The sequence below is a fragment of the Daktulosphaira vitifoliae genome, unplaced genomic scaffold, assembly GCF_025091365.1.
Source record: "Daktulosphaira vitifoliae isolate Bord-2020 unplaced genomic scaffold, ASM2509136v1 Scaffold_1, whole genome shotgun sequence".
NCBI lineage: Eukaryota > Metazoa > Arthropoda > Insecta > Hemiptera > Phylloxeridae > Daktulosphaira > Daktulosphaira vitifoliae.
This window is the reverse complement of record NW_026099572.1, coordinates 3,511,462-3,539,361: the sequence shown is the minus strand read 5'-3', so window position 1 is coordinate 3,539,361 and position 27,900 is coordinate 3,511,462. Positions and strand designations below refer to the sequence as shown.

The 27,900-nt window shown below is 24.8% G+C and overlaps 1 protein-coding gene and 1 long non-coding RNA gene across 2 annotated transcripts; both read right to left on the bottom strand.

Moving 5' to 3' along the window:
- Positions 1 to 893: 893 nt before the first annotated feature.
- Positions 894 to 27,823, bottom strand: LOC126895810 (uncharacterized). The gene is made up of 3 exons (XR_007701723.1): positions 27,316 to 27,823; positions 1,086 to 1,191; positions 894 to 1,011 (listed from the first exon to the last, which is right to left on the bottom strand). It is a non-coding gene; the product is annotated as an uncharacterized LOC126895810 (long non-coding RNA).
- LOC126895787 (uncharacterized) lies at positions 6,729 to 15,105 on the bottom strand. Its single transcript, XM_050668017.1, has 4 exons — positions 14,195 to 15,105; positions 14,058 to 14,135; positions 13,901 to 13,969; positions 6,729 to 7,020 (listed from the first exon to the last, which is right to left on the bottom strand). The coding sequence occupies exons 1-4, from the start codon at positions 15,054 to 15,056 to the stop codon at positions 6,935 to 6,937; spliced, it is 1,095 nt and encodes a 364-aa protein (XP_050523974.1). The 5' UTR covers positions 15,057 to 15,105; the 3' UTR covers positions 6,729 to 6,934.
- Positions 27,824 to 27,900: the final 77 nt, after the last annotated feature.

Genomic DNA, 27,900 nt, shown 5'->3' with positions numbered 1-27,900 from the left:
GAAAAAAAAAAAAAAAAAAAAAAAAAAAAAAAAAACACATCATGGTAAAATTAATACCTTCTCAGCTTCGCATCGAAGCTAAAAATGATTTTTTAAATCATATAAGTGTATTTTAGTTTAGAAATGCATAGATGTGGTAATATTTATTGTGCTAATAGCTCATCCTTATTTATATGAATTACTTATTTATGAAGACTGGACATTTTTATAAACGAATGAAATTATCAGAAAACGAAAAAAAAATGTTAAAACATAAGTACTTTTATTTATTTTACTCTTTTAGATAGACCATCATATTATTAAATATAAAACGTTTTAAATTTAATCAAAGTTCAAAAGCTGCGGGTCGTTAAATGAAATAAAATAAAAAAAACATTAAACGTAAAATTTAACAACGTTGTACTAAAAATAAAAACAAATTAATAAACATGAAACACAAAAATAAAATAACGACATTATATCAATAAATGATAAACTCAAAAATAAATAAATGGTATTACTTTTAAAAGTGTTTAATACATTATGTTTAAAATTTTATCTCTTCCGTTTATTAGACAAAATGTAATATAAGACTTAACATTTTATTTTTAAGACTATGATGCTATAAATTTACAGCACTACAGTACTTTACAAACATTATTAGTATATACTAATAATTAGTTTATAAATGTTTCTGATTTCTCGGATATATTCCATATGTAAACACTAAAAAAAAAGTTTTATACCTATCCAATTATAATTATAAATTATAAATCAATCAAAATTTAAATGATCTAGAAAATAGTTTTTTAGAAATTAGTTAAATTATTTTTATTCTATGAGAAATTTAGTGAAAACACTCATGAAAATTATAAGATTTATACTTATGAAACACTTAGTTTATTAAACTTTATAGTGGTTAGGCTTACAGTATGATACACTCTGTATTTTAAAATATGTAGAGATTATACTTCTAGAACATATAAGGTAACTGTATAAGGTGATTCTTTTAATGCTAAGTACTCGATTTCTCTAAAAATAACAACTATGTTTAAAAAATTATTTTTGGTATTCTATATATATATATATATAAACCAGGTTCTAACCTCAAGGTGTCTAGTTTTATAGTGATTTTCTCATTGTTGGGTGTCTCATCTTGAGTGCAAGTCGACCATAATACTCGTCCCGTCCATCATTGGCTTAACCATATAACTATATATATATATTTCTTGATTAATTAATAATTAATTGACTTAATCACTCATTAAATAAGCTAGTTAATTATGTATATTGTCATTTGGAAAACAAAGTTGACATCTTTATAAAGTATAAAGGGATGAACATAAAAAATACTTCATGATTAATAAATCGAAAAAAACATGAATTGAAATCAAAATTGAAATTTTCGATATTATAATTAAGTGATCAATGGTAAAATAATCACTTAGTGGATCTCGCAAGAATTTGAAAACTTGTAAAATAGTTGCTAGACTAATTAGTATGTTTATAGGGATAAAATGTAAAAATCCATAATGATGATTATTTATTTTTTTTAACTTTTATTTTTTAACTTAAAAAAAAAACTATTCCAGAACTTTTTATTTTACGTGTTAAACAGTAAAAAACTTTTTTACACGTTGTAAAACTTTTTGAATTGATGTCTCAACTTCATCATAGTTCACGATATTTATTTCAATTTATATTGTAAAAACATTTTTTTTATTATAAATTACAACTTTTCTTAAGTAACTCGAGTTAACTAAATTTATTTTATTTTTAATAAATTATAATCTAATAGTAAAAGTAATAAAATTATATTATTAATGCAATAGATTTCCAACTTGATAGTTGTTATCCAGTCATTTATAAGTATTGATTATTTATTAAAATATTTCTCTCTAACCTACTTTATTATGTTAAGTAGTCCTAAATACGAATAAACTAGTACATGATTTAACGAATAATTATACTTATAGTTAAATTAACGTGGATATTGAAACTATGGTCTTTCGTATCTTTAATAGCTGTCCAAACTATGTTCTTAATTATAAGTTCCAAGGTAAAAGCTCTTAACAAATATTAAGGTATTTTAGGGAAATTTACCATTTAATCATTCACTCTTTATATCTGCCTCTCCTCTTTGAGATATAGGAATACGTCCAACTGTCAACTTTGTTACCATGACTACATGAAACACTGAACAATATTGTGTGTGTCATGATTTGAGTACACTTTACATTTATTAACTATGATACTATGAATATGTTAAAAATTACATCTTAGATATTTTTTACATGCTTTTATGGGAAAATTTTATCGTTGCAAAGCAACGACTTAATTAGGTTTAACTTTTCATTTGCGGTTAGGGATTGAGGCTTCAATAGGAGCCAGAAAGACTAGATTTAGTAACTTCAATAAAATGTATAATTAAGTAAATGTACAATTATAGTTTCCTACTATAAATATCATAGTAATTTTTATTTCAAAATGCCCTTTCGATTTTAATTAGTTTTTACATGTGTATTTCTTCTTTGAAGTCAAATCAAAATAGTCATACGACTGGCTCTTTTTACCATTATCATTTATTTATCAGTTGTCATGGTAACTTGTTAGTGACATAAAGAAATGTTTCTATGTGTCTTCGTACAGCCGAAATGTATTAATTTTTAATCAAATACTTTTCAGATACTCAAAATTTTCGCAAATAATAAAAATATATCACCTGATTTGATAAAAGTATTAGATGTTGTGTAAAGTAAGTATGTCATTAAAACACAATTACATAACGTAAAAGAGGTAAAATACTTAATCATATAGTTGATTACTTTGTACATATAGACACATAAGACTGACACTAAATTGAAGAAATATTATTTTGGTAGATTATCATACAATAATGTCCACATCCACATATAAAATTCATTAATATATTCATTTTTAGAGATTCTCTTTTGCTTTCAGAACAAATTTATGAAATGCAGTATTTAATTGGTCCTATTAAAATAAGGATTGCTCAATACTTAAAGTACACCATAGAAGAGTTTTTAATTTTAAGAACAATCGTTACAAAAAAATACCTATATGATTTAACATCACATCATTTTCATCACAAACAAACGTTACAAACATTTTCTTTTCGTATAAATAAATAAAATTTAGATGGTTTGATTACTTAAAAATTAAAAAGTTAATAGATGATTAACATATGAAGTGAAACAATTAATAATTAATGATTTACATATAAACTAAAACAATTTTTTTTTTTGTTCTATAAATGTTAGTTATCTAATATGTTATTATTTATTGTACCAATATAACAAATAAGTATACTATAAGAAGTATTGGTATGGTAAGTATATTGCTTGTTAGTATTAGGATCGTGTCTTAAAATCAAAGATATTAATATAAATATTTCGGGCCCGTTCTAGGAAAACATTGAAATTGCTCTTATGATCAAAGGGTGTGTTTCTGAAACGAATTCATTTACAGAAGTTCTGTACCTCTTTGGTACAATTTTATAGCTCAACATTAACTCATTTAAAATTAGTACAGTAAAATCGTATAAAATATGTTATTTTAAATTGCATATTTTAATCCAGAAAAAAATTATTTTGACTATCATCAACTTTTAAAACAAAAGTTATAATAGTACCATTACATATTTAAAAATTAATAATGTGCTTTAGTTGTATATTGGCATATATTTCATGCTGAATTGAAAAAAATTGTGCTGAAATTATAAACACATACACCATAATTCATAGTCAATTTATTTATGTATTGTTACAATTAATTATTTATATTTATACAGTGACCATGAAAACCGTATGCTATCTTACTGTTTTATAAACAACATTATTATAATTATTTCCATTTTTTTTCAATCTTTTTATATACATATTTATATACATAACCAATTTTGGTTTCTCTAGTTGTATTTTTCACCCTATGCCAAACTCTCAATATAGAATATTTTCCAAATTTTATATGAAATTTAATTCCAATGAACTTCAGTATGAAGTAAATTATATTTTTTGTAATTTTAAATTGTTTTGTTCATTACATATACTAAGATGAGTTTTTAAAGCAATAAGTGAAACAAAAAAGTATAAACAACTAAAATATATAATGATTACAAGTATATTTACAATGAATAATTCTATAACTTAACTTAAAGATTTCAATTTAAAAAATAAACAAAGAAAAAGAGCAATAACTTTTGCAAATGATGTAAAGTAAAAGTTTTAATAAAATTGAATAATTGGTCCTTAAAATTTAATATAAAAAAAAACTAAAATATAAAACAAAATCTAATCAATTTGATAAATTTTACTCCCAAGATTAAAACTTGCCAATAGGTGTGAATAATTTTCACTCAAATGTAATCTGAAAAACGGTAGCACAGTGGGGTCGCGGCACAGTGTGGACGAGGCATAGATGAGACAAGTATAGATGATATCTGACAGTGATTAAAATCACTATCATTAGAAACGCTTCGATGCAAATCTATAGATAGAGTTTAATTTTAAGAGATTGGTAGATTATTTCAAAAGCAATCATAACTCTTATTCCCTTAATTTTATACCGATTTATAATTATAATATATGAATACATAATAATTATAGTAATTAAATTTAGTATGAAATTGATATTCAATAATATTGTAATTTTTACGGAGATATAATAAAAATAAAAAGGAGTTTATATTCATATGCTTTAACGCGTATAAAAATTTAAAGGGATTGATGCAATACTTTTTAATAAAAACATTTTGTTACTTATGAATAAATACACTAGACTACAAGGAAATTTCATCAGAAACAAAAATATACTTTTCTAAATCAACTTTTCGGGATGTTTTCAAATGTACAATTAAACTTTTTCTATCACTTCTAACTTTTAATGTTATTACTTATTATTGAAAAAAATAAGTATTTACACATAAAAAAAAATAATGAAGAACAAAAAAAAATTGTTTTAAATTAATACTGATTTTGATTATTAATATGTAAAAAATAAGGAAAATGACATATTTAACCTATTTTCTTAATCGTTTAAAGTTGATTTTTGTGAATGTTTTAATAAAAAAAATTAATTTATTTTACCATAATTTTTAGCTCAATTGGAAAGTTTGAAATTGACATCATTAACTAGAAAATTTTATGAGAATTAAAAAAATTGTATCGTTAAGATTAATATGTAGTTAGGAAGTTTTATAAATACTATTTATAGTAAATTTATTAGAATAGCTCAATATTTTTTTGCATTTTTATCGTAATAGATAACTTAAATAGAAGTAATAGTAATCATTTCCTAATAACTTTTGGTGTTTAAAACGAATCTGCAATTGAAATATTTAGAACTTAATTAATTTTAATGATTTACTTTAACTAAATGAACCAATCAAAACAAAGTTGTTAAAAATATTTACTCAATTCAGCGTATTATAAAATTTGATTATAATTGTAAAAATCCATTGTTAATTCAGGAGAAACTAACTATCATTTTTTAGCTTCGATGCAAAGCTGAGCAGGTATTGGTTTTACTATGATGTGTTTTTTTTTTGTGTCTGTTACCACTTTTTCTCAGCTCTCACCGAACGGATTTCTTTCAACGATACGTCAAAAGATCACAAATCGTATCTAGTCGAAGACATTACCCTCAAAAATTGAAAAAATTTCCCTCGTTCCCCGTAAATGGGGGAAACCTCCAAAAAAATTACAAATTTAATTTTGATTGAAAATCGCTAATTTTCGAAATTTTTTCAATTTTTTTTACTTAAAACTGCCATTACTTTTTCAAAAATGAACAAATCAATATAATTTTTTTTTGTAGATGCTTGATGCCTTTAATTATCATTTGGTATATTTTTTTTATACAGGGGGGATTTTAAATGACAACTTTTTCAACTTAACTTTTGAAAGTTTACCGGAAAGTCTGACACTTTTATATATATCTTAAATTAAAGATAATGTAATGTACTTCATTATGAAAAAAAAAATTTCGGACTTTATTTTGTCTTCATGGTTAAAATTACTACCAAATGCTATTTTTGTGTGAAAATTCTCGATTTTATTTTTTTAATTTTTAACTTTATAATGCTATAACTTATTGAAAAGTGTATGGATCAACACAATTTTTTTATGAGAAATAATATTTTTTAATAATCCCTTTTTCATTTGACATACTTTATCTTAATCAGGATATTAATAAAGAAATAGCAGATCATGTAGCTTTTGGAATAATCCACCAATTTTTTTAAAATTAAACACTATCTAAAGATTTGCATCGAAGCTTTTTTTTTGATAGTGATTTTAATCACTGTCAGATATCATTATACTTGATCCAACTATGGCACATCACCACTGTGCTGGGTTTTTTTTTACTCTATTTGTGTGTGTTACTACTAGACTACAATATTCGAAATATTGTAATATAAACATTTTTTTTCAAACTTGCAAATTGAGCTAAAAGTTATGGTAATAAATTAATTTTTTTTAATTATAAACTTTCACAAAAATCAACTTTAAAGGATTAAAAACAGGTTAAATATGTCATTTTCCTTATATGTAACATATTAATAATTAAAATCAGTATTAATTTAAAGCAATTTTTTATTGTTTTTAATTATTTTTTTTTTGTAAATACTTATTTTTAATAATAAGTAATAATATTAAAACTTAGAAGTGATTACAATATTATTTATTATGTTATTATAATATAAAAATTTTACTTAAATTTTTTTATTATTATTAATGTATAAGTTTAACACGTTAAAATAATGTTTACTTAACACATTGTTAAGGAACACGTATTTTTTGAGAATACTAATAAAATGTAATATTAGTAATAATTAATTGTTTTTTATTAAATATTTAAGTCATGCATATAAATTAACACAATTATTGTATATAATAATGGAACTATGAGAAAAATTTAGCACAAGAAAATTAATTTAAAGGTATTTATTAAATGGTTCCTGACCCTTGGGATAATAAACTAGCTCGGCTGAATCATCATCATTCACTTCACAATTGTTATCTAATTAAACAAAAATAAATTATTACAATAGAGTTGTGAAATCATGTTACGTATTAATTAAATAAAATAATAGTACATTATTTTATAACCATAGAGACAAATTTAAAAAAAAAACCGGTTTTTTACGGTTAATGGAAAGTTTAAACTTTTAAACATCCTGTTTTCACGAGAGGGGTAAACGATAACTTTATTTATATATAAAAGTAAAATATGAACTAGAACTCATAACTTTTATTTAAAAAAAATTGAATTATTTAAATAAAACTGTAAAACGTTCAAAATATTACTATTAAAATAAAGTAAACCTATGACTTCACATAAGTTAACTGTTTTTTCATAATTTTTAATTAAATTTATACTCTTATTTATTTGTTTATGTTATTTATTCTATTTAGTAAACACTTTAGTGATAACACTTAGATAGGTAAACCAAATCAAGACAATTCANTTAGTAAACACTTTAGTGATAACACTTAGATGGGTAAACCAAATCAAGACAATTCAGTATGAGGTGCTCACAATGGACCAAACAGACCAACTAAAACCAAAACTATTCTAGTTAGTATAAATGAACTGTTTAATAATAAAAGAATAGTTAAAAAGTGTTTAATGATCAACCGTCATTTAATAATATTTTCAAGAATATCATATATATATTAGCTAATGCTTTATTATTAAAATATGGTATAAGTTTTTAGGATTAGTGAATAATTTTTTTCTTTTTATAATATACATAAATATCAGCCAAACTGTTTAAAAATATATATTTTTTTAATTTTTAGCTCACTAGACCAATTAGAAATATAAAATATAATGACTTTAAATATCCACGCAATCAATTTTCGACTAAATATTTTGAAACAAAAAAATGTGTATTCTACAGTAAAAATGAAACTACTCTGACACACTAATCATAATATTTGCACGAAAATTGTAAAACAGAAGCCGTTTTTCCGATTATTTTTGATCAAAATACGAAAAACACGTTAAGTGACTGGTAAAATTCTTTTAAAAATTTCAAATTTTCACAAAATACATATTATAATGTATATAATAAAGTTAAAATTGTTCTCATTAAAATTTCAATGATCGAATTTTTTTGATCTACCCTAATATACGTATATTAGGGAGTATAAAATATATTGAAATGTCAGAAATTCGACAAATTTTCGAATTCTTTTGAGAGCCGGTTTTAGCTTCGATGCGAAGCTGAGAAGGTATTAATTTTACTATGATGTGTTTTTTTTTTTTTTTTTTTTTTTTTTTTTTGTGTCTGTATACGCTCAATCTCAGCTCTCACTGAACCGATTTTGATGAAAAATATGTCAAAAGATCACAAATCGTATCTAGTTGAAGACATTACCCTCAAAAATTGAAAAAAAATCCCTCGTTCCTCGTAAACGGGGGAAATCCCCCAAAAAATTACAAATTTAAAAATCGCTAATTTTCGATATTTTTTCATTTTTTTTTACTTAATATTGCCATAACTTTTTTAAAAATGACCGAATCAATATAATTTTTTTTTTTATAGATACCTTAGATAATTACCTATCATTTTATATATTTTTGTAAAAACATTTGACCCTTTAACAGCCCACAGGGGGGTTTCAAAATGGTAACTTTTTTACAAAAAATTAACTTTTTCAACTTAACTTTTGAAAATGTTCCGGAAAGACTGACAATTTTATATATACCTTAAATTAAAGCTAATGTAATATACTTTAATTTGAAAAAAAAAAATTTGACCTCTGGACTTGTCTTCATGGTGAAAATGACTACCGTATGCAAAAATATGCTATTTTTGTGAAAAAATTCTTGATATTATATTTTACATTTTTTAACATTATGTTGCTATAACTTTTTAAAAAATGCATGAATCAACTTTATTCTTTAATGATAAATACTTTATATATACTTCTTTCATTCGACATACTTTTTTTTAAAATCGGACCATTTCCCTTTATACAGGGGGGGTGCAAACCTTTTAAAATGCGTATAGAAAGTAGAACTTTTTCAACTTAACTTTTGAAAATGTTCCGGAAAGACTGACACTTTTATATATATCTTAAATTAAAGCTTATGTAATATACTTTAATTTGAAAAAAAAAAATTTGACCTCTGGACTTGTCTTCGTGGTGAAAACGGACATCAAAGTTAAAGAAAAACGTACGATTTCCGTGAAAAAAATCTCGATTTTATATGTTATATTATTTAATTTATATTTTATATAACTTTTGGAAAAATGTATGGATCAATATTATTATTTTTTTATAATAAATATTGATATACCCCTTTCATCTGGCACGCTTTTTTTGTAAATCGGATCATACCCCTTTAACAAGGGGGGTCAAAACTTTAAACATGCGTATTGTTACTACGATATTTTCAATTTAATTTTTGAAAGTATTCCGGAAATACTGACACTTTTAAATATATCTTAAATTAAAGCTTATGTAATATACTTTAATGTGAAAAAAAAAAATTTGACCTCTGGATTTGTCTTCATGGTAAAAATGACTACCGTATGCAAAAATATGCTATTTTTGTGTTAAAATTCTGGGTTTTGTATTTTATTTTATTTTAAAATACCTGACAAGGGGAGTACAGATTTTCATAAATATTATATAAATTAAAATTGATATAGTATAGATAGTTAAACTTATTTAAATATGTTTGTTTCTTTTAAGTCGAGAAAAATAACTTTGAAATTTGAACTAGCTTAAATAGCCAATTTTTCAACCGCCGGAAGCAACGTACGGTTGCCGAGTTGGTAAAATTTATGTTTTACACGCTTGGGGTACGAGGTTCCAACCCGCATATGGCAATGAATTTTTTGCATTTTTTCTTAATTCTTTTTAAGTTAGTATAAATTTTAACTCGTTTGATTTTTATCACATTTAGATTCAATAACTTCAATAAAGATCAAGGATCCCATCACTTTAGTCGCCCCTTGCAAGAAGAAATTTCTTATTCGTATTAAAATTATTTTACTATATTTTAAGTTTTCGCTTCGATGCAAAGCCGAGAAGATATTTTTTTGTGACTATCATTTATTTTCTCTGCTCTAACTTGACCTACTTTTTTCAACAATACGTCAAATTACTACAATTCGTATCTAGTTGAAGATATTACTCTCAAAAATTGAAAAAAAAATTCTAATTTATCAATTAAACAGTTAGTTATTACATCGTCTCCATAAAGACAATTAAAATCATTAATTTCTAATGTTTTCAAAATATTTATTAACGAATGAAGTTTGATATGATAGGTTTCAACTACAAAATTAAATCATTTTACTTTGTAATTTAATAATTTTATTACTCTGTTTGTGTGTGCTACTATTAGACTATAATATTCAAATTTTTTTCTAACGTGTTGCTATATAAATCATTTCTAAAAAAAATGATTGTTTTTTCTCCTGAATTAACAATTGATTTTTACAAATATAATCAAATTTTATAATAAACTCAATTGAGTAAATCTTTTTAACAACTTTGTTTTGATTGGTACATTTAGTTAAAGTAAATCATTAAAATTAATTAAGTTCTCAATATTTCAATTATAGAATCTTTTCAACAAACAACAAAAGTTCCTAGGAAATTATTACTATTACTTCTATTTAAGTTATCTATTACCATAAAAATGCAAAAAAATATTGAGCTTTTCTGATAAATTTACAATAAATAGTAATTATAAAACTTTCTGACTGCATATTGATCTTAACGATACAATTTTTTTAATTGTCATAAAATTTTCTATTTAATTATGTCAATGTCAAACTTACCAATTGAGCTAAAAGTTATGGTAAAATAAATTTTTTTTTTTTTTTATAAACATTTACAACAATCAACTTTAAACGATTAACAAAATTGGTTAAATATGTCATTTTCCTTATTTTTAACTTATTAATAATCAAATTAATATTAAATATTATATCAAATCAGTATTAATTTAAAACAATTTTTTTTGTTCTTAATTATTTTTTTTTATATGTAAAAACTATTTTTTAATAATATTAAAACTTAGAAGTTATAGAAAAAGTCTAATTGCACATTTTAAAACATCGCGAAAAGTTGATTTAGAATAGTATATTTTTGTTTCTGATGGAAGTTCCTTGTAGTCCAGTGTATAAAACTTATAACTTTGTTAATTGTTATAACTTTATCAAAAATGACCAAATCAGTATATTTTTTTTTATTTAGATGCATGTCTTTATCTATCATTTGGTTTTTTTTATAAATCTAACCCTTTACCTGCCCACAAGAGGGATTCAAAATATTAACTTTTTTTTTTTTAGTTAAAGTAAATCATTAAAATTAATTCAGTTCTGGATATTTCAATAGTAGAATCTTTTTAAATATCAAAAATTACTTAGAAATGATTACTATGATTTCTATTTAAGTGTTCTATTACGATAAAAATGCAAAAAATAATGAGTTTTTCTGATAAATTTACAATAAATAATAATTATAAAACTTTCTGACTGCATATTAATCTTAAAAATAACATTGTTTTAATTCTCATAAAATTTTCTATTTAATGATTCATTCTAGTCAACGAAGGAGTAATTTTGCAGAATAGCAGAAAAAATTCCCAACAAACTTTTTTTTTTTTTGTTTTAATTAGGCAATTGGTGGATTATTCCAAAAGCAACATCAACTCTTATTTCTTTAATTATATCATGATTAGTAGTTCTTTGATTTTAAAATATAATATTTGAATATATACTAATTATAATTATTAAATTTAGTATGAAATTGATATTTAATATTGTAATTTAAACGGAGAAATTATAAAAATAATAAAGAAGTTATATTTTGCTTTACTTTTACGTGTATAAAAATTTAAAGGGCTTGATACAATAATTTTCAATAAAAACTGTTTGTTACTATAAAAAAATGCACTGGACTACAAGGAACTTTCATCAGAAGCAAAAATATACTTTTCTAAATCAACTTTTCGCGTTGTTTTCAAATCTGCAAGTAGACTATTTCTATCACTTCTAATTTTTTATATTATTACTAATTATATATATAAAATAATAATTAAAAGAAAAAAAAATTTGTTTTCAAATTATTACTGATTTGATTTTTAATATGTTAAAAATAATCAGTCCAAATTTTCAATTTTAACCTATTTTTTTGGTTCTTTAAAGTTGATGAAAAATTTTTGATAAAGATTTATGAAAGTTTATAGTAAAAAAAATTGAATATATTACCATAACTTTTAGCTCAATTACAAGTTTAAAACTGACATCTAGGCCAGTCAACAAAGGAAAAATTTCTTAAAAAATTCCCAACCAAATGTTGTTTTAANAAAAATTCCCAACCAAATTTTGTTTTATTAATATTTGAATTAAAATATGTATAATGACATACTAATAGTCCTCATTGATTGAAATTGAGCTTTTTTTTTACAGCTTCGCAAAAGTTCAAAAATATGAGCTTATTTAATTTTCTCAAAAAATATTTAACTTACAAAAAAAGTTTCGTACAAAGTGAGTTTATTTATTTATAGTATCATTTAAGTGTAGTGTATATTGAGATACAACCGATAGAGTAGGTAATTGATTTGACGCTATATTGTTTAAACCCAACTAAACGCTAAATTGTACATTCCCAAACAACAATCATATTATGTCAATTGCCATCGGAATTTCTAGTAATATTTTTCTTTTTCTGTGCCTTAATCCCAACTACTTGGGATCGGCCACCCTTATCCTAAGCTTCCACTTGACACGATCTCCCACATCTTCTACGCTCACATCAGCTGTCCTCAAATCGCATTCAATAGCATCCCTCCATCTCTTTTTTGGTCTTCCTCTATCTCTTCTTCCTTCAACATTCATTTCTATAACTGTTCTTACAGCTTTCGATTCTTCTTTCCTCATACCATGACTAAACAATCTAAGTCTATTTTCTGTCATCTTATCCACGATTGACGCAACACCTATACTTCCTCTTATATGCTCGTTCCTTATCCTATCTTCTCTAGTCACTCCACTCATCCAACTAAGCATTCTCATCTCTGCTACACTTATTCTCTGCTCTACTTTCTTATCAACCGCCCAACACTATGAACCATACATCATAGCTGGCCTCACAATTTCATACTAAATTTAAAAACTATAATTAGTATTTATTCATATATTATATTTTAAAATCAAAGAACTACTAATCAGGATATAATTAAAGAAATAAGAGTTCATGTTGCTTTTAAAATATTTCACCAATTTCTCTAAAGGAAACACTATCTACAGATTTGCATCGAAGCGTTTCTTATGATAGTGATTTTAATCACTGTCAGATATCATCTATACTTGTCCCATCTATGCCTCGTCCACACTGTGCCTCGACCCCACTGTGCTACCGTTTTTTTTTATTATAACCAGTAAAAAAATTATCTCTTGTAAAATTTGAGACCAATCCGATTACGTTAAAATATGGAAACTTATGGTCAAAGTTTGACTTTGGCTATATTTTTTTTTCAATTTTTTTCTTAACCCATTATTTAAAGCTCAATGATAAAATAAAAACTATATTAAAAATATTATTAATTTAATAACTAAAATATATTAAACTCAAAAGCCACAAAAAATTACTTAAAAGTCACTGATCGTATTTCGGAAACAATGTTACCATTATCAATGCTAAATACATACTAAGTAAGTACTATTAGCATGTGTTTAGCGTTGATAATGGTAACATTGTTTCCGAAATAGGTATCCGCGACTTTTCAGTAATTTTTTGTGGCTTTTGAGTTAAATGTTTTTTAGTTTTAAATTAATAATATTTTTAATATAGTTTCAATTTTATTCAATTAATTAGCCACAAGTGATCAAATACATAAAAAGTATTTTAATTTATTATAAAATCATTACTTTCTTGTCTAATGTCTTCCCGTATCTCTACATCATTAATCCGTAGTATCGAAGGATATGCTGTAATATCTAAACGTATTAAAATGGTTGTTAGGTCAATTTAAAAATTATTTCGATTAAAAAATAGCGGTACTGTTAAGTATTAGGGAAAATTTACCATTTTTTTTAATTGTTTCTTGCGTATTTACATAATTGGTATTTTGTGTAAAATTTGTAGAAAGATTTTGTGCCATACCTAAATATGTTAGCAACAAATTATTTCAAATAAATGTAATATTGCTTAAATAATTATACCATGATTGTAACTGGTAGATAGTTGAACAGGTAAAAATGTCTGATTTGTGTTCCAATCAAATTTAAATCCAAGATCAATATATTTTTTCTTGATTGTTGTTAGGATAAAATTACTAATTTTATCACCAAGAAAAATAAATAGTTCTTGAAATTTTAATGTATTGCATTCTAAAATCCATAAATTCCACAATGAATCAAAATCCAAGTGTTTTAGTTGACAAAATGACTTATCTTCATCAAGTTCTTTACGCCTTGACAATAATATTTCCGCGATAGTCTTTAATACATCCTCAATTGAAAGCAAACTGGTTCTCAACGTAGTCAATAAAGTTTTTCCTTCCTGTATATTTGTTAGTAACCTGCTTAAAATAATACGGTTTCTTCTTCTCTCACTGTTCCGGGAAAAAATATAATATTTATCTATTGCATCTAAAGCTCCTTTCATACATTCTGCCATCGGAACAATTTCAATCATTTTCATTAAAAGTGTGATTGTACAATTGTGCGCACTAGTATAACTAGAAACTAATAGCTCAAAACAATGTTCTTGAAATTTAGTTAATGAAAAGTTTATTAAATCTAAATCATTAGCGTAAGAACATCCAAGGAATAGCATTGCTTGCCGTATACAATCATTACAATTAAATAATTTTACAGGATTAAAAATTAAATTTTTCAGTTCATGTTTATTGTTTCCATACTTAATTAATTCGACATCATTTATATTATTCCATCCTGGCTGACGTAGAAAATTATTTATGATAATCGCATTTTCTTTATAATTACGTGTTCCTTCAGTTTGTAAAAAAGCGAAAAACATACATAAATACACTTGAATATTTAGTATTATTGCCATTTTCATTTTCAAAAAGTTATGAATCTATTTTTTTATATCTATCTTTTTATTAAAAAAAAATTATTAGAAAATTTGATTCAATGATGACATCAATAAAGTTTTTTATTTCCATACTAAAATAAAAAATTTGCAAATAATGCTACACTATGTAAACAAGTGCAGATAGGCAAACAAAATTAATTTACATGTGACCGCGAGGAGGAGCTGGATTATTGTTTTAAACACTGCGTGTTCTATTAATTACTTTGAGTACATTAGAGTAAATAGTGTTTTAAACTTAGGAGTGCTCCATTTCCTTAGATTAACCTTATTTTTATCTATTAATTGATGTTCTCCACATGTGTGAGATTAGAAATAAATTGTTTTAATACACATAATATTACTAGTAATAAAATATAATAAACATACAAGTATAATAAAAAAATACTTTTTATTAAAAAACATTTTTTAATGATTGTTATTAAGACAATTTTAACTTGCATCAGTTTTTTTATTTATAAACTTATTACATAACGATGAACAAATAGCATAAAGATAAATTTTGTAACTAAATTAAACACAACATTTTTATAGTATTTTATTAAAAAAAAATCAGTTTAGCAATGTCTACATCTGTTTATAACAGTTGAGAACACGTAACAATTAAATCACAAATTAATACAAGTAAATACATATTATAGATTATAAATTAATAATTTTTATTATTATTTAATGTATAAAGATTTAAATTTATCAATATTACTACAAACGAAATAATTCGCACCAGCCCTATTACCCGCCAACATTAAAACAATAATGGGAGAAGGTCCTAATATTTTTTTTAAAATATTTTTTACGTAGAATAAATCTTTAATTCGGGTGCTAATTTTAGGTATTTTAAATTGTAAACGCTCAAGAAAGAATGAACAATCAATGTCACCATTAATAAGTTTAAATAAAAACACTAAATTTTGACTGTTTCTTCTATAACCTAAAGTATTAATATTGAAAAACCCTAAAACTCCATCGTAACCAGAATGGGATATCCTTTCAGCCTTACATTTAAATGATAAATATCTTAGAAAATTATTTTGTATTGAATCTAAGTCATGAATTTGAGTAAAAGAATTATTAAACCACACAAGTGAAGCGTATCCAAGGCGAGATCTAACTAATGAAAAATAAACTGCCTTATGGGCATCTACGCAAAAGAATTCGTGGCTAATTCTTTTTATGAAATATAAATTAGATGTAGCTTTTATTTTTATCTCATTAATGTGTGCATTAAAAGTTAGTTTTGTATCAAATGTAACTCCCAGGTCTTTTACATTATCTACTGTTTTAAGAAGATGATTGTTTAAAAAGTATTCATGCAGTATGGTTTTTTTTTTTAGTGTAAAGGATAAGATAGAGCATTTATTTGTATTGAGAGTCATACCATTATCGTTACACTACAAAGCGAAATTATGAATATCAGTTTGAAAGCAAACAGCATCGGAAATAGTGTTAATGGGCATAAATAGTTTCGCATCATCTGCTAAGAGTAATATTTTTGAGTATTTCAATACATTTACAATGTCGTTTATAAATATAAGAAACAAGAGAGGTGATAAATGATCACCTTGAGGAACACCTGATGTTACTCTAATAACATTAGACTGAAAATTTATTTATTTTATAATCTGTATTCTATTAGTAAGAAATGAATTAAACCAAGATAATGGATTTAGAATACCAATCAATTCTAATTGACGTACTAGTAATGTGTGGTTTATTTTATCGAATGCTTTTTCAAAGTCAGTATAGACAGCATCTTGTTGAGAATTAGATTCAAAAGAGTCTATAATAGTCTGCTTAAAAACCGTAAGATTTGTAACAGTTGATCTTCCATTACGAAATCCATGTTGTTCGTTTATAAAAACATTTTTGAACATTGGCGTAATATTTTGAGTAATCATTTTCGAAAAGATTTTCGCAATTAATGAAATTTTTGATATAGGTCTATAGTTAAAAATAATTTTAATATGAATAAAAAATTTCTTCTCGCGAGTGGCGACTACAGTGAGGGATTCTTGATCTTTATTGAAGTTATTGAATCTAAATGAGACAAAAATCAAAGCAGTTGAAATTTATTCTAACTTAAGAAGAATTAAAAAAAAATGCAAAAAATTCAAATACGCGGGGTGGAACCTTGTACCCCAAAACAAATATTTTACCGACTCGGCCACTGTACGTCGCTACCGTCGCCTGAAAAAAATGGCTATTTAAGCTAGTTCAAATTTCAAAGCTATTTTTATCTACTTAAAAAAAGCAAAAAAAATTAAATAAGTTTAACTTTCTATGCTATATCAATTTTTTATTTGTATATTATTTATGAAAATAAGTGTCCTCCCTTCGTTAGGTATTTTAAAATAAAATAAAATACAAAACCCAGAGTTTTAACACAAAAATAGCATATTTTTGAATACTGTAGTCATTCTTACAATGGGGTATATAAAAATTTATTATAAAAAAATAATAATATTGATCCATACATTTTTCCAAAAGTTATATAAAATATAAATTAAATAATATAAAATATGAAATCGAGAATTTTTTCATGGAAATCGTACGTTTTTCTTTAACTTTGATGACCGTTTTCACCACGAAGACAAGTCCAGAGGTCAAATTTTTTTTTTTCAAATTAAAGTATATTACATAAGCTTTAATTTAAGATATATATAAAAGTGTCAGTCTTTCCGGAACATTTTCAAAAGTTAAGTTGAAAAAGTTCTACTTTCTATACGCATTTTAAAAGGTTTGCACCCCCCCTGTATAAAGGGAAATGGTCCGATTTTAAAAAAAAGTATGTCGAATGAAAGAAGTATATATAAAGTATTTATCATTAAAGAATAAAGTTGATTCATGCATTTTTTAAAAAGTTATAGCAACATAATGTTAAAAAATGTAAAATATAATATCAAGAATTTTTTCACAAAAATAGCATATTTTTGCATACGGTAGTCGTTTTCACCACGAAGACAAGTCCAGAGGTCAAATTTTTTTTTTTCAAATTAAAGTATATTACATAAGCTTTAATTTAAGATATATATAAAAGTGTCAGTCTTTCCGGAACATTTTCAAAAGTTAAGTTGAAAAAGTTCTACTTTCTATACGCATTTTAAAAGGTTTGCACCCCCCCTGTATAAAGGGAAAAGGTCCGATTTAAAAAAAAAGTACGTCAAATAAAAGAGGTATATATAAAGTATTTATTATTGAAGAATAGAATTGATTCATACATTTTTCAAAAAGTTATAGCATCATAATGTTAAAAAATGTAAAATATAATATCAAAAATTGTTTTACAAAAATAACATATTTTTGCATACGGTAGTCATTTTCACCATGAATCCAAGTCCAGAGATCAAATTTTTTTTTCAAATTAAAGTATATTACATAAGCCATAATTTATGGTATATATAAAAATGTTAATCTTTCCGAAACATTTTCAAAAGTTAAATTTAAAAAGTTAACTTTTTTGACAAAGTTGTCATTTTAAATCCCCCCCTGTGGGCTTGCAAAGGGTTAAATGTTCACAAAAATATATTAAATGATAGGTAAATATCTAAGGTATCCATAAAAAAAAATTATATTGATTTGATCATTTTTAAAAAAGTTATGGCAATTTTAAGTAAAAAAAATTGAAAAAATGTCGAAAATTATCGATTTTTAAATTTGTAATTTTTTGGGGGATTTCCCCCGTTTACGGGAAACGAGAGAATTATTTTCAAATTTTGAGGGTAATTTCTTCGACTAGATACGATTTTTTTGTATTATCTTTTGGCGTATTTTTCATCAAAATCGGTCCAGCGAGAGCTGAGATTGAGCATTCACAGACAAAAAAAAAAAAAACACATCATAGTAAAATTAAGCATCGAAGCTAATATGACAAAGTTTAAATTGAATATAATTTGAAAAAACCTAGTAGTAAATACGGACTAATAATCATACAACAAATAAAGGACAAAATGAATAATGAAATTAATTTTCATATCTGTTAATAAGCTTAATTGATTAATTGATTAGAAATATTTTTATTTTATTTTTCTATAATATATTGAAATGATCTTTTAAAAATTATAAAGTACTAATACAGCCTTAAAAATGTCTAAACATTGTAGAATTTATCGCTTTCTTCTTTTGAGGTACTAACTTTATGTTCAATTTTTTCTGTTAAAAGTAATTAATATCTTTGTTCTAGGTCATTAGTCAACCATTGGTTATCTACGGCTATCTTTTTATTGGAGATAATTCAGATTCAGATAATTAATTATTTATTTCTATTATATTTGCTGACAAGTCATTATTTTCTGTAATGGTTTTTGTTAAATCAATAGTCCATATTTTCTGTAGACTTCTTTTTGGTACATTTATATACGACCAAACCATTAAGTATTTTAGTAGATCTAAATTATTAACCGACTTAGTGTGCATTAATTTACGTTTTACTTAGGACAACATATATTATAATAACCGAAGACTTTCCATCGAATGTACTTTTTCCGAACATTTAAAGAATTAATGTTATTTTAAGCATTTAGTAATGTTGAAGACATTTGTACTTTACTTGGTATTTCAAAACTTACTAGAACATAGTTGTTCTTAAAGAGCAATAACTAAAATGAATTTCCTCTAAATCGCTTAAAAATTCTTCTACATTAAATATTCTATCCATTGATAAATAATTTGCAGGAATTTGGTTGGTATTTTTTGTAAATATTGAATGATTGTATGCTGCCATAGATTTTAACAGAGCAATGTTTATTTTCAGCATTTTTTTTTTGTTACTGACACGAAAAATCCTTTGAAATACAATGACATCTCTTCCGGGCGTTTCTGTTTCATTATACGATTGTCCACTTCTGACAAGGGCCATCCAAATAAAATATGATACACATTACTTCAGGTATCAATTTGATGATCAATGTTAAACATAATACAAGCTGATACTTTATACTTTTCTGGTTATGGTTATTCAATATTATTTTTAGCATTGGTCTCCAAAAACGCCTTGGTAAGTTCAGTCGATATTAATTTGAAGACTGTGGCGGATGAGTTGAATCTGATAACTATTAAATCGTTAAATACTTTTTTGAATGGTACACAACTATTTGATGCTTCTAAATGATACATGAAAACAGGCATAGGTGAAAATTTTTCCATGTCTTCTATTGCTTCAACTTCATAAAACTCTTTGTCATTTGATAAATAACTAATAATAACCCAACCTAACAATAATTGGTATAAAATATGGATATTTTGAATTATACGTATAGTTTTACTTAAAAATCGACATCAACAAGATTATGACTACTTCAAGTTCTCTCCAACATGAGCCTTAACATTTATCGCAAGTAAAAATTATTAAATAAAATTTTTGTATTTAGTTAGAATTATATAAAATGACTATTTCAGAGAAATTTTTTATATACTTAAAATCACACAAAATTTTAAATTGTATTTTTGTATGTTGTACCAAAGTGTATATTGACTATTAAATGCCGCCAATTTTGTAAATTAATTTGAACTTAAGAGAAAATTTAATGTGATTTCGATTTTTTTTAAATAGTTTTAAAAGACATAGACCTATATTAAAAAGCCGTTTTGTTTTAGTAATAAGTTAATTGAAAAAAAAATCATAGTTATAAATAAAAATATTATTTTTAAATCATCTATTAATTATTTTCAATAACAAAACAAAATACATAGTTAATTATTTTTGTGAATTGAACACATTAGCCAGGAATTTTTTTTTTTATAATCTAAAAAAAATTTCATCCTCCTTATTTGAGATAATCAATAATTTCAGTAGATTAAATTTGCATTAGTTTACCAAATTTATTTTAGACTATACGATCTATTCAAAGCTATCGCTGTCTCTTCAAAGAAGACATTTCTTAATTTTTAATATTCTGGGAGAAAAAAGCTAGTGTACTTATCGCTTGGGAAAATGGTAGTGATTTCAATTACTGAACTGATTTCTCGCCTAGTAAACGGAACCACCCGCGGTTGGAAATAGAAAATATAAATGTTTAAATCAAAAAATTGAACACATGCTGATAGAAATTGTTTGGTTTGTTAGTCTATTGATTGAATAGGATGCATGTGGCCTTGATTTCATTTAAGTTCCTTAACATTATTTGGTGTAAAAGCTATGAATTTCCTTTGGGATTAAAATGTTATAACAATATACACTCTCCGGCATTTGTTTATTCCAATAGAAATATCAAATCTCGCACCAATATTTTGGTNTCTACGAGTAAAGTTTAGTTACATTAAAAAGTTGTTTACAATGTTAACTTAAAGTTATTTCTTACACCTTATTTCAACATTTTTCTTAAATAATTTTAAATTTATTAAATACATTATAATATGATATAAGTTAAGACTTTATACATAAAATGTGGCTTTTATTTTCAACTTAATATTCATTTTAACTAAGCTTTTGAGAAAGCTCATTTTGATATAAAATGTAGACTACTTTTTTCAAGTAGGTAGTTGATGATTTTATAATAAACAAACAAAGATGTATAGATTTAAATTTTCATATGATATTTTGATTGAAAATACATATATATTATACTATTTACTCTAATGTTTTTTTTTATTACCAATATTTCCCGACTACTTGGAATAAGTTATTCATTTTGTAATAAAAAATGAATATAAATTATACAAATATTAAATAGATTACTTTCAGTTATATTTTTAATTAAGTTATTACATTAATAATAAAGTATTTATAATTCTAATGTCTCAGTCAAAAATAAACATTACACGTTTGCAGTATTATACAATTATTTATTGACATAAAACTATACATGACGATTGAAATAGTTACATTAGTAGAAGCAATTGTAATTTAATCTATTTTACTGTTGTCTTAACGACAAGTTTAACCTAATCTTAGTGGTAAGTTATACATCGAGGATGGCGCTTATAAATTAATTTTACAGGGTATTTGAATTAAGTATGAGTAGTATACTAAGATAATTAGAACTTTATATGGGTGTTGGTGTTTACCCACCACCATGTCTTAGCAACTGTGTTTTGAGTTAATTAAATGGTTTCAAATCGATTATGGTTCCAAAGGACGCATCATGCATCAGAGGGTTTCGTAAAGTTTCAATTTAATCCAGTGAGGCGTTACATCAATGTTTTTTGTTCATATAAAACAACATACTTCATAAACATTATAAATATATACAAAGTAAATATTTCTAAAAACTTATACAGGGTGTGCCATCACATTCTGACATCTTTCATAACTTTTGAACCAGCAAATATTTTGAGTTAATTTTTAAAAAAATATTTTTTACAGTTTTGGATTACGTTAAAAACATATTTTTATTTTTCTCTTAAAAAATAAAAATAAATTTTTTTTAAATTTTAGAATACCCATTTCTTAACCATTTTCTTAAAAAAATATATTATGGGTCGATAACAGCTTTAAGATAAGTAGCTATTCAGCTATAAGCATTTTAATACATAGTTTGGTCTGAGTGTACATACACACGAGTTGTACACGCCTGCGCTACATACTCACTCTATGTATTAAAATGCTCTAACGGATATCGGTCGATCGAATAAAAAAAAAATTCTGAGAACAAATTTTTTAAAACTAAAAATATATTCAATACATTAATTTAAACTAAAAATGTTTGAAAAAATTAACTCAAAAAGCCACAAAGAATACTATAAATCCGCCTATAGGTACGTTATTCGGTAACAATTTCACTATTACCGGCGCTAAACGTATACTGACATAAATAAAAATTTCTTTCTTACATATCCTTAGTGGCGTCACTCAGGCAGTTTACACAAGTTTTTTCAGTGGATCTACATCCGAAAAAATTTAATTATTTTTAATTTTAAACATCTCTATTGTCTCCCTTATATTAAGCTCTTTGTAATTATTTGTATAAAATTGATTCTATGTCAACAAATTTTTAGCCACCAGAGTTTTATCAACTTCTTGATGTTTTATGTTTCTTAAGTGTTTTTTAAACCTGACCCCTATGTTTCTTTTAGTTTTTCCTGCGTAACATTTATTAAAACTTTCACATTGTATTTTATAAGTGCCCGATTTTCCCCCTTCTTCTACTTAATCTTTAGGGTTATTTAATAAATCTCTTAAGCTATTACTCAACAAAGTTAGTAGAATAATATCGAAATTCTAAAAAAATTCTAACTAACCCATTCAAAATGATATTATAATATAGGCGACCTAATTACTTTTTGCTCCTACACGTTAGTAAGTGTACTTACTATCATCCTTTTTTTCTTCTACTTTGTTATTCAAATATATTTTGAAATTATATATTCATCATTTCTATTAAATTTAGTTATTTCTTTTAGGATTCCCAGTTATTTATCGAAATCTCTTTATTCATCGACATATTAACTAATCTGTAAACCATACTGTTAAAAGCTGCCATTTTGTATTGTCAGTTGTAGTTCGAATTGTTTATTCATATTTTACTCCTCACTACTACAGTTTTTAATTAAACTATAGATTTTAAGTAATTCTATAGTAAACTTTAATAGAATGTATATTAATTATAAATTATCTAGGGGACCATATTGATAAAAAAAGGCCAAATAATGTTGCTAATTTTAATGGTTTCAATCAATCATCTATTTGTACATATCATTATAAATGATTTATTTTATTTACACAAAGAATAAAAGTGTAAGTTGATTAAACGTTAATATTAATATTAATTAATTAAATGAGGACGGTGTGGCCTTGTCTATAACGCGACAGTGTCTGATGCGCATTGCCTCGAGTTTGTGACTTTGTTAAGGGCGGCACCGTTTGCTGAGCGAGAAATCAGTTTAGTAATTGGAGTCGTTATCGTTTCTCTGGTGACGAAATAACCTCCTGTTTGGAGTCTGTATTGTAACACAATTTTCTAAATATCGTGAAATATATCGAAATATATATTTTGGATTAAAAACGTAGTTTACTATAAATAATTGCAAAGTTTTAAAAGCCTATGTTAGAAATAACATGTATTTAAAATACTTCATTAAAAATAATATTTTGTTGTTATAAATATTTAAAATTTTGCTAAATGGTATTTTCATTATGAAAATTACCCTCCAAGTTTTTAATATAACAATATTTAAAAAATACCTTCTCAGCTTCGCATCGAAGCTAAAAAATAACTGGGTTTCTAGAATGGCTACATTTTTTTAGTACTAAAAAAGATATTTTCAATTAATCTTTAGATATTATTAGTTTAAAACTTGAATTACACAGATAAAATTCTGAATAAAATATTATAATAAAATTACTATTATAATGGAAAAATACATGTCATGTCAACTTAATATATAAATATAACTTTTACATAAAATTAAATCAGTTAAAGTTATAGTTTCCTGTTCAAATGTCATGAAGTTTATAGTTGAGAAAGCAGATATTATTAAAACAATAGTAATTTAAAGATCCACCATCACTCCTTAAGTGATTACTCTACTAAAGCTTGGTGAACCTTTTGTCATGTTATTATGTCATATTGTGGTATTTTTGTTTGATGCGGAAGGAAGAAACGCTAACGATTATAAATTTACCATCGTCAATAAAGTCCATTGTTTGGAGTTTATAATGATTTCTCTTTATGTCAGACAATTACAATATAGCAGCATATTTGAACAATAATAAAATTAGTTTTTGGTGAATCTTGTTTTTTTAATACAATATAATTATATATTTAATAAAATAAAACAATAGAAATTCATTGCTCGATAAATCTTCACTTAAAATTAATTTATGGATATCATCCAAAAGCTGGTATGTCACTTTAGCAATGTTTCAGAAGAGCAAATCAAATAAAAAATTTAAATCGTGTCTTATGGAAATTGATATTTTTGAATTACAAAAAAACGAACCTTCTCAATAAAATTGACTTGTGATTTTTGGCACACCCAATATGACAAATAACATCCTTCTCTATATAAATTATAAATTATCTCAAAATCCATTTTTGTGATATATCAGCTTTTGGATATAAGCCAATTGGTAATATTGTAATATTACACGTAAACAGTATTTCTAAATTGAATATACATAGATCAAGATTCAGATATAAATTAAGTAGATGGTACTATAATATACTAGTAAAAAATAATTAATTCATCTGAGTTTAATAGTGATGATTTTAAAAAAATGTATTAGTTTTTAATTTGTCAGTATTACATTGTACATTGATTATTTTACAAAGGAAAATGCACAAGTATCCTTTTAGTAAAAGTTTGTATCTCTTTTTGCAGGATATCCATTAGTACAAATTTTGTTTAAATTTTCGTTGTGAGTAAATTTGTTTTTTTAATCTTTGAAAATATATTCCAAAAATTACTACTGATCTTTTACTTAAAAAAATTATTTACGAAATGGGAAGTTGGTAACAATTAGGTTTTTTTACTTCGTATTTAGTCAGCAACTCAGCTAAGGGAAGTGAAGGTAAGTGTTAATGACTTAAGTTGCAAGCACTTAAGTGAGCAGAAATGCAATAGTCCCTAGAAATATGCCAACGCATAAAATTATGTTATTACTGACTGCTTCTGAAGTGTTAAGAGAAAATTATTACAGACATAATATGTTTAGAGAGACGGTGTGACCGAGTCGATAACGCGGCAGCGTTTGGCGCGCACTGCCTCGGGTTCGAAACTCGGTCACGGGCGACTTCATTTAGAGAGATCAGTTCGGTAATTGGAGTCGCCTTCTCTCTCTCCGGTGACGGGCCTATCATCCGCCCCAGAGTATCAATAGTTAAGAAGTCTCATCCTTTGAAGGAAGCCGCTACGGCTCTTAATAGGCTTATAAATCGTTAAAAGAATAATACTATGTTTACATTTAATGTAGCAGAAAAGATAATAGGTGAACAGTAAGTTTTTGGGAATAACAATTCAAAGGTTATTTTATTGTACACTGAATCACTAAAAAATTAAAAAGTTTATATTAATAATAAAATACAAATTATGAATGTGTAATATTTGTTTTCCAATTGATCAGATTTTTTTTACAATAACTTACAGTACATAATTTGTATTTTCTCAAGATTTCTCATAAATAAGAGAATAATAATAATCAATTTTCCTCATCACACTATAGTATCTAATAATAAATAACTGTCTTGTTACTTGTCTTTGTAATAAAATGCTTCTTTCATTTAGTACATAAGATCTAATAAATATTTCGCTTTTTATTTTTAATTAGATTAAAATTGAGTTTACATTTATCACGCCGTGATGTTATTTAATTTATTGATTGTTAAGTTTTCCAAATGCTTTGCTTCTACATTTGATAATTTATGAGTTGTTTTGTAATTTCTTAATTGAGAAAATTAATGATAAAACTAATTCTAAGGAATATTTATTTGTTTATATATTTTTTGAAATTTGAACACTAGGCCTTTTGAAAACATTATATATTTAAAAAAACATAAAATATGTTAACTTATAATGACATATTTCTACAAAAAGTTAATTGTAAATAATTTTTAATTTTATTGTAAACAGTTTTCACTAGTCGATAACAACTTTTGGATAATTTATGTGTTATCAACAAACTTAAAATGGATGGGCAAGATGCCAACTGTACTATTTTAAAAGTATAAAGCTGTACCAGTCTTTAAACTGCTCAGTCCCAGTATTTAAATTTCGTTATCTAATAAAAATCTCGTCAATAAGTATTTACACACCAGTTATTTTTTTCATAATTGAACATCTTAAATGGTAATCTTAATAGAATCTATTAAAATTTCTTTTGAAGAAAAATATTGAAATTTTAAGCATAAAATATACCTGTATATTAAAGTATATTTACTCTTGTTTTGACTGTATTAATATTAAAAGCTCAATTATCTTGAATAAATATAGGTAAGTGTATTTATGAATGATTTTATTGGCTTTTAGCAACATTATGTCCTTAGATATATTTCATGTTTTAATGATATATTTTTCTTACTTTTATCTCATTTTTAAACTTCAATCGAAAAATTGAACCACCTGACAAATATTATTATTAACAACTGCATTGATTATATATATAAAACTTTTAAACTCTGTAATAAAAAAATAAAATAGGGGGAGGCGATAAGATAGAGATAGTAGGAAAGGGATTATAAGTTATTTGAATTGTATTAGATTCATTCATATCATCTTAATCCTACCTCTTATCCACTCTGTCCTATTTCTTAATATTACATGAATATAGTGCATGTCTTAAGACTACACTTACCTTGATGTCCAAATGGATTCGTAGATAGATGGTGAATTGTGATGTTCCTTGTTGATGTCGATATTTTAAGTTAATTTAAATAAATAAAAATACAGATATGAGGGGCAACATACTGAGTTTATTTCTATAACTTGTATTAATTATTTTGACAAATATATATAAGTCTTATAATTAAAATTAACAAAAGTAACGTGAATTTTACATTATTAACTTTTAATATGAAAGTGTAAGATTATGGGGGAATAATAAGTGAAAATGAAAGTGAGAGTATGCGAGAGAGATAAAATGGAAAGAGAGTGTTTGTGCTAATTTTACTAGCCCTTTTATATTAAATTAGTTGGTAAGGTAATGAAGGGAGGCTAGTTTTTCTTAAAAATTTAACTATTTAATCTTGCCGTCTGTTCGGCGCCACAGATACGCTTATGGTAATTAAAAAGATGGACATTAATGTAAACATCGCTCCAAATGAACGATGTATTTGTAAAAAGTAATAAAATAATAGTCAGTCAGAAAAGTATTTAAAATTGATAATTATTTGTATAAAGATTATTCTAGAAGTTTCTCGGATAGTCTCAAAACTTCTAT

Coding starts and splice junctions, on each gene's coding strand:
- LOC126895787 (XM_050668017.1), bottom strand. CDS start 15,056: ATGAAAATGGCAATAATACTAAATATTCAAGTGTATTTATGTATGTTT. Junction 14,136..14,194: donor ATCTACCAGTTACAATCATG/GTATAATTATTT, acceptor TAACATATTTAG/GTATGGCACAAAATCTTTCT. Junction 7,021..13,900: donor GGAAGACATTAGACAAGAAA/GTAATGATTTTA, acceptor TTGTTTAATTAG/ATAACAATTGTGAAGTGAAT.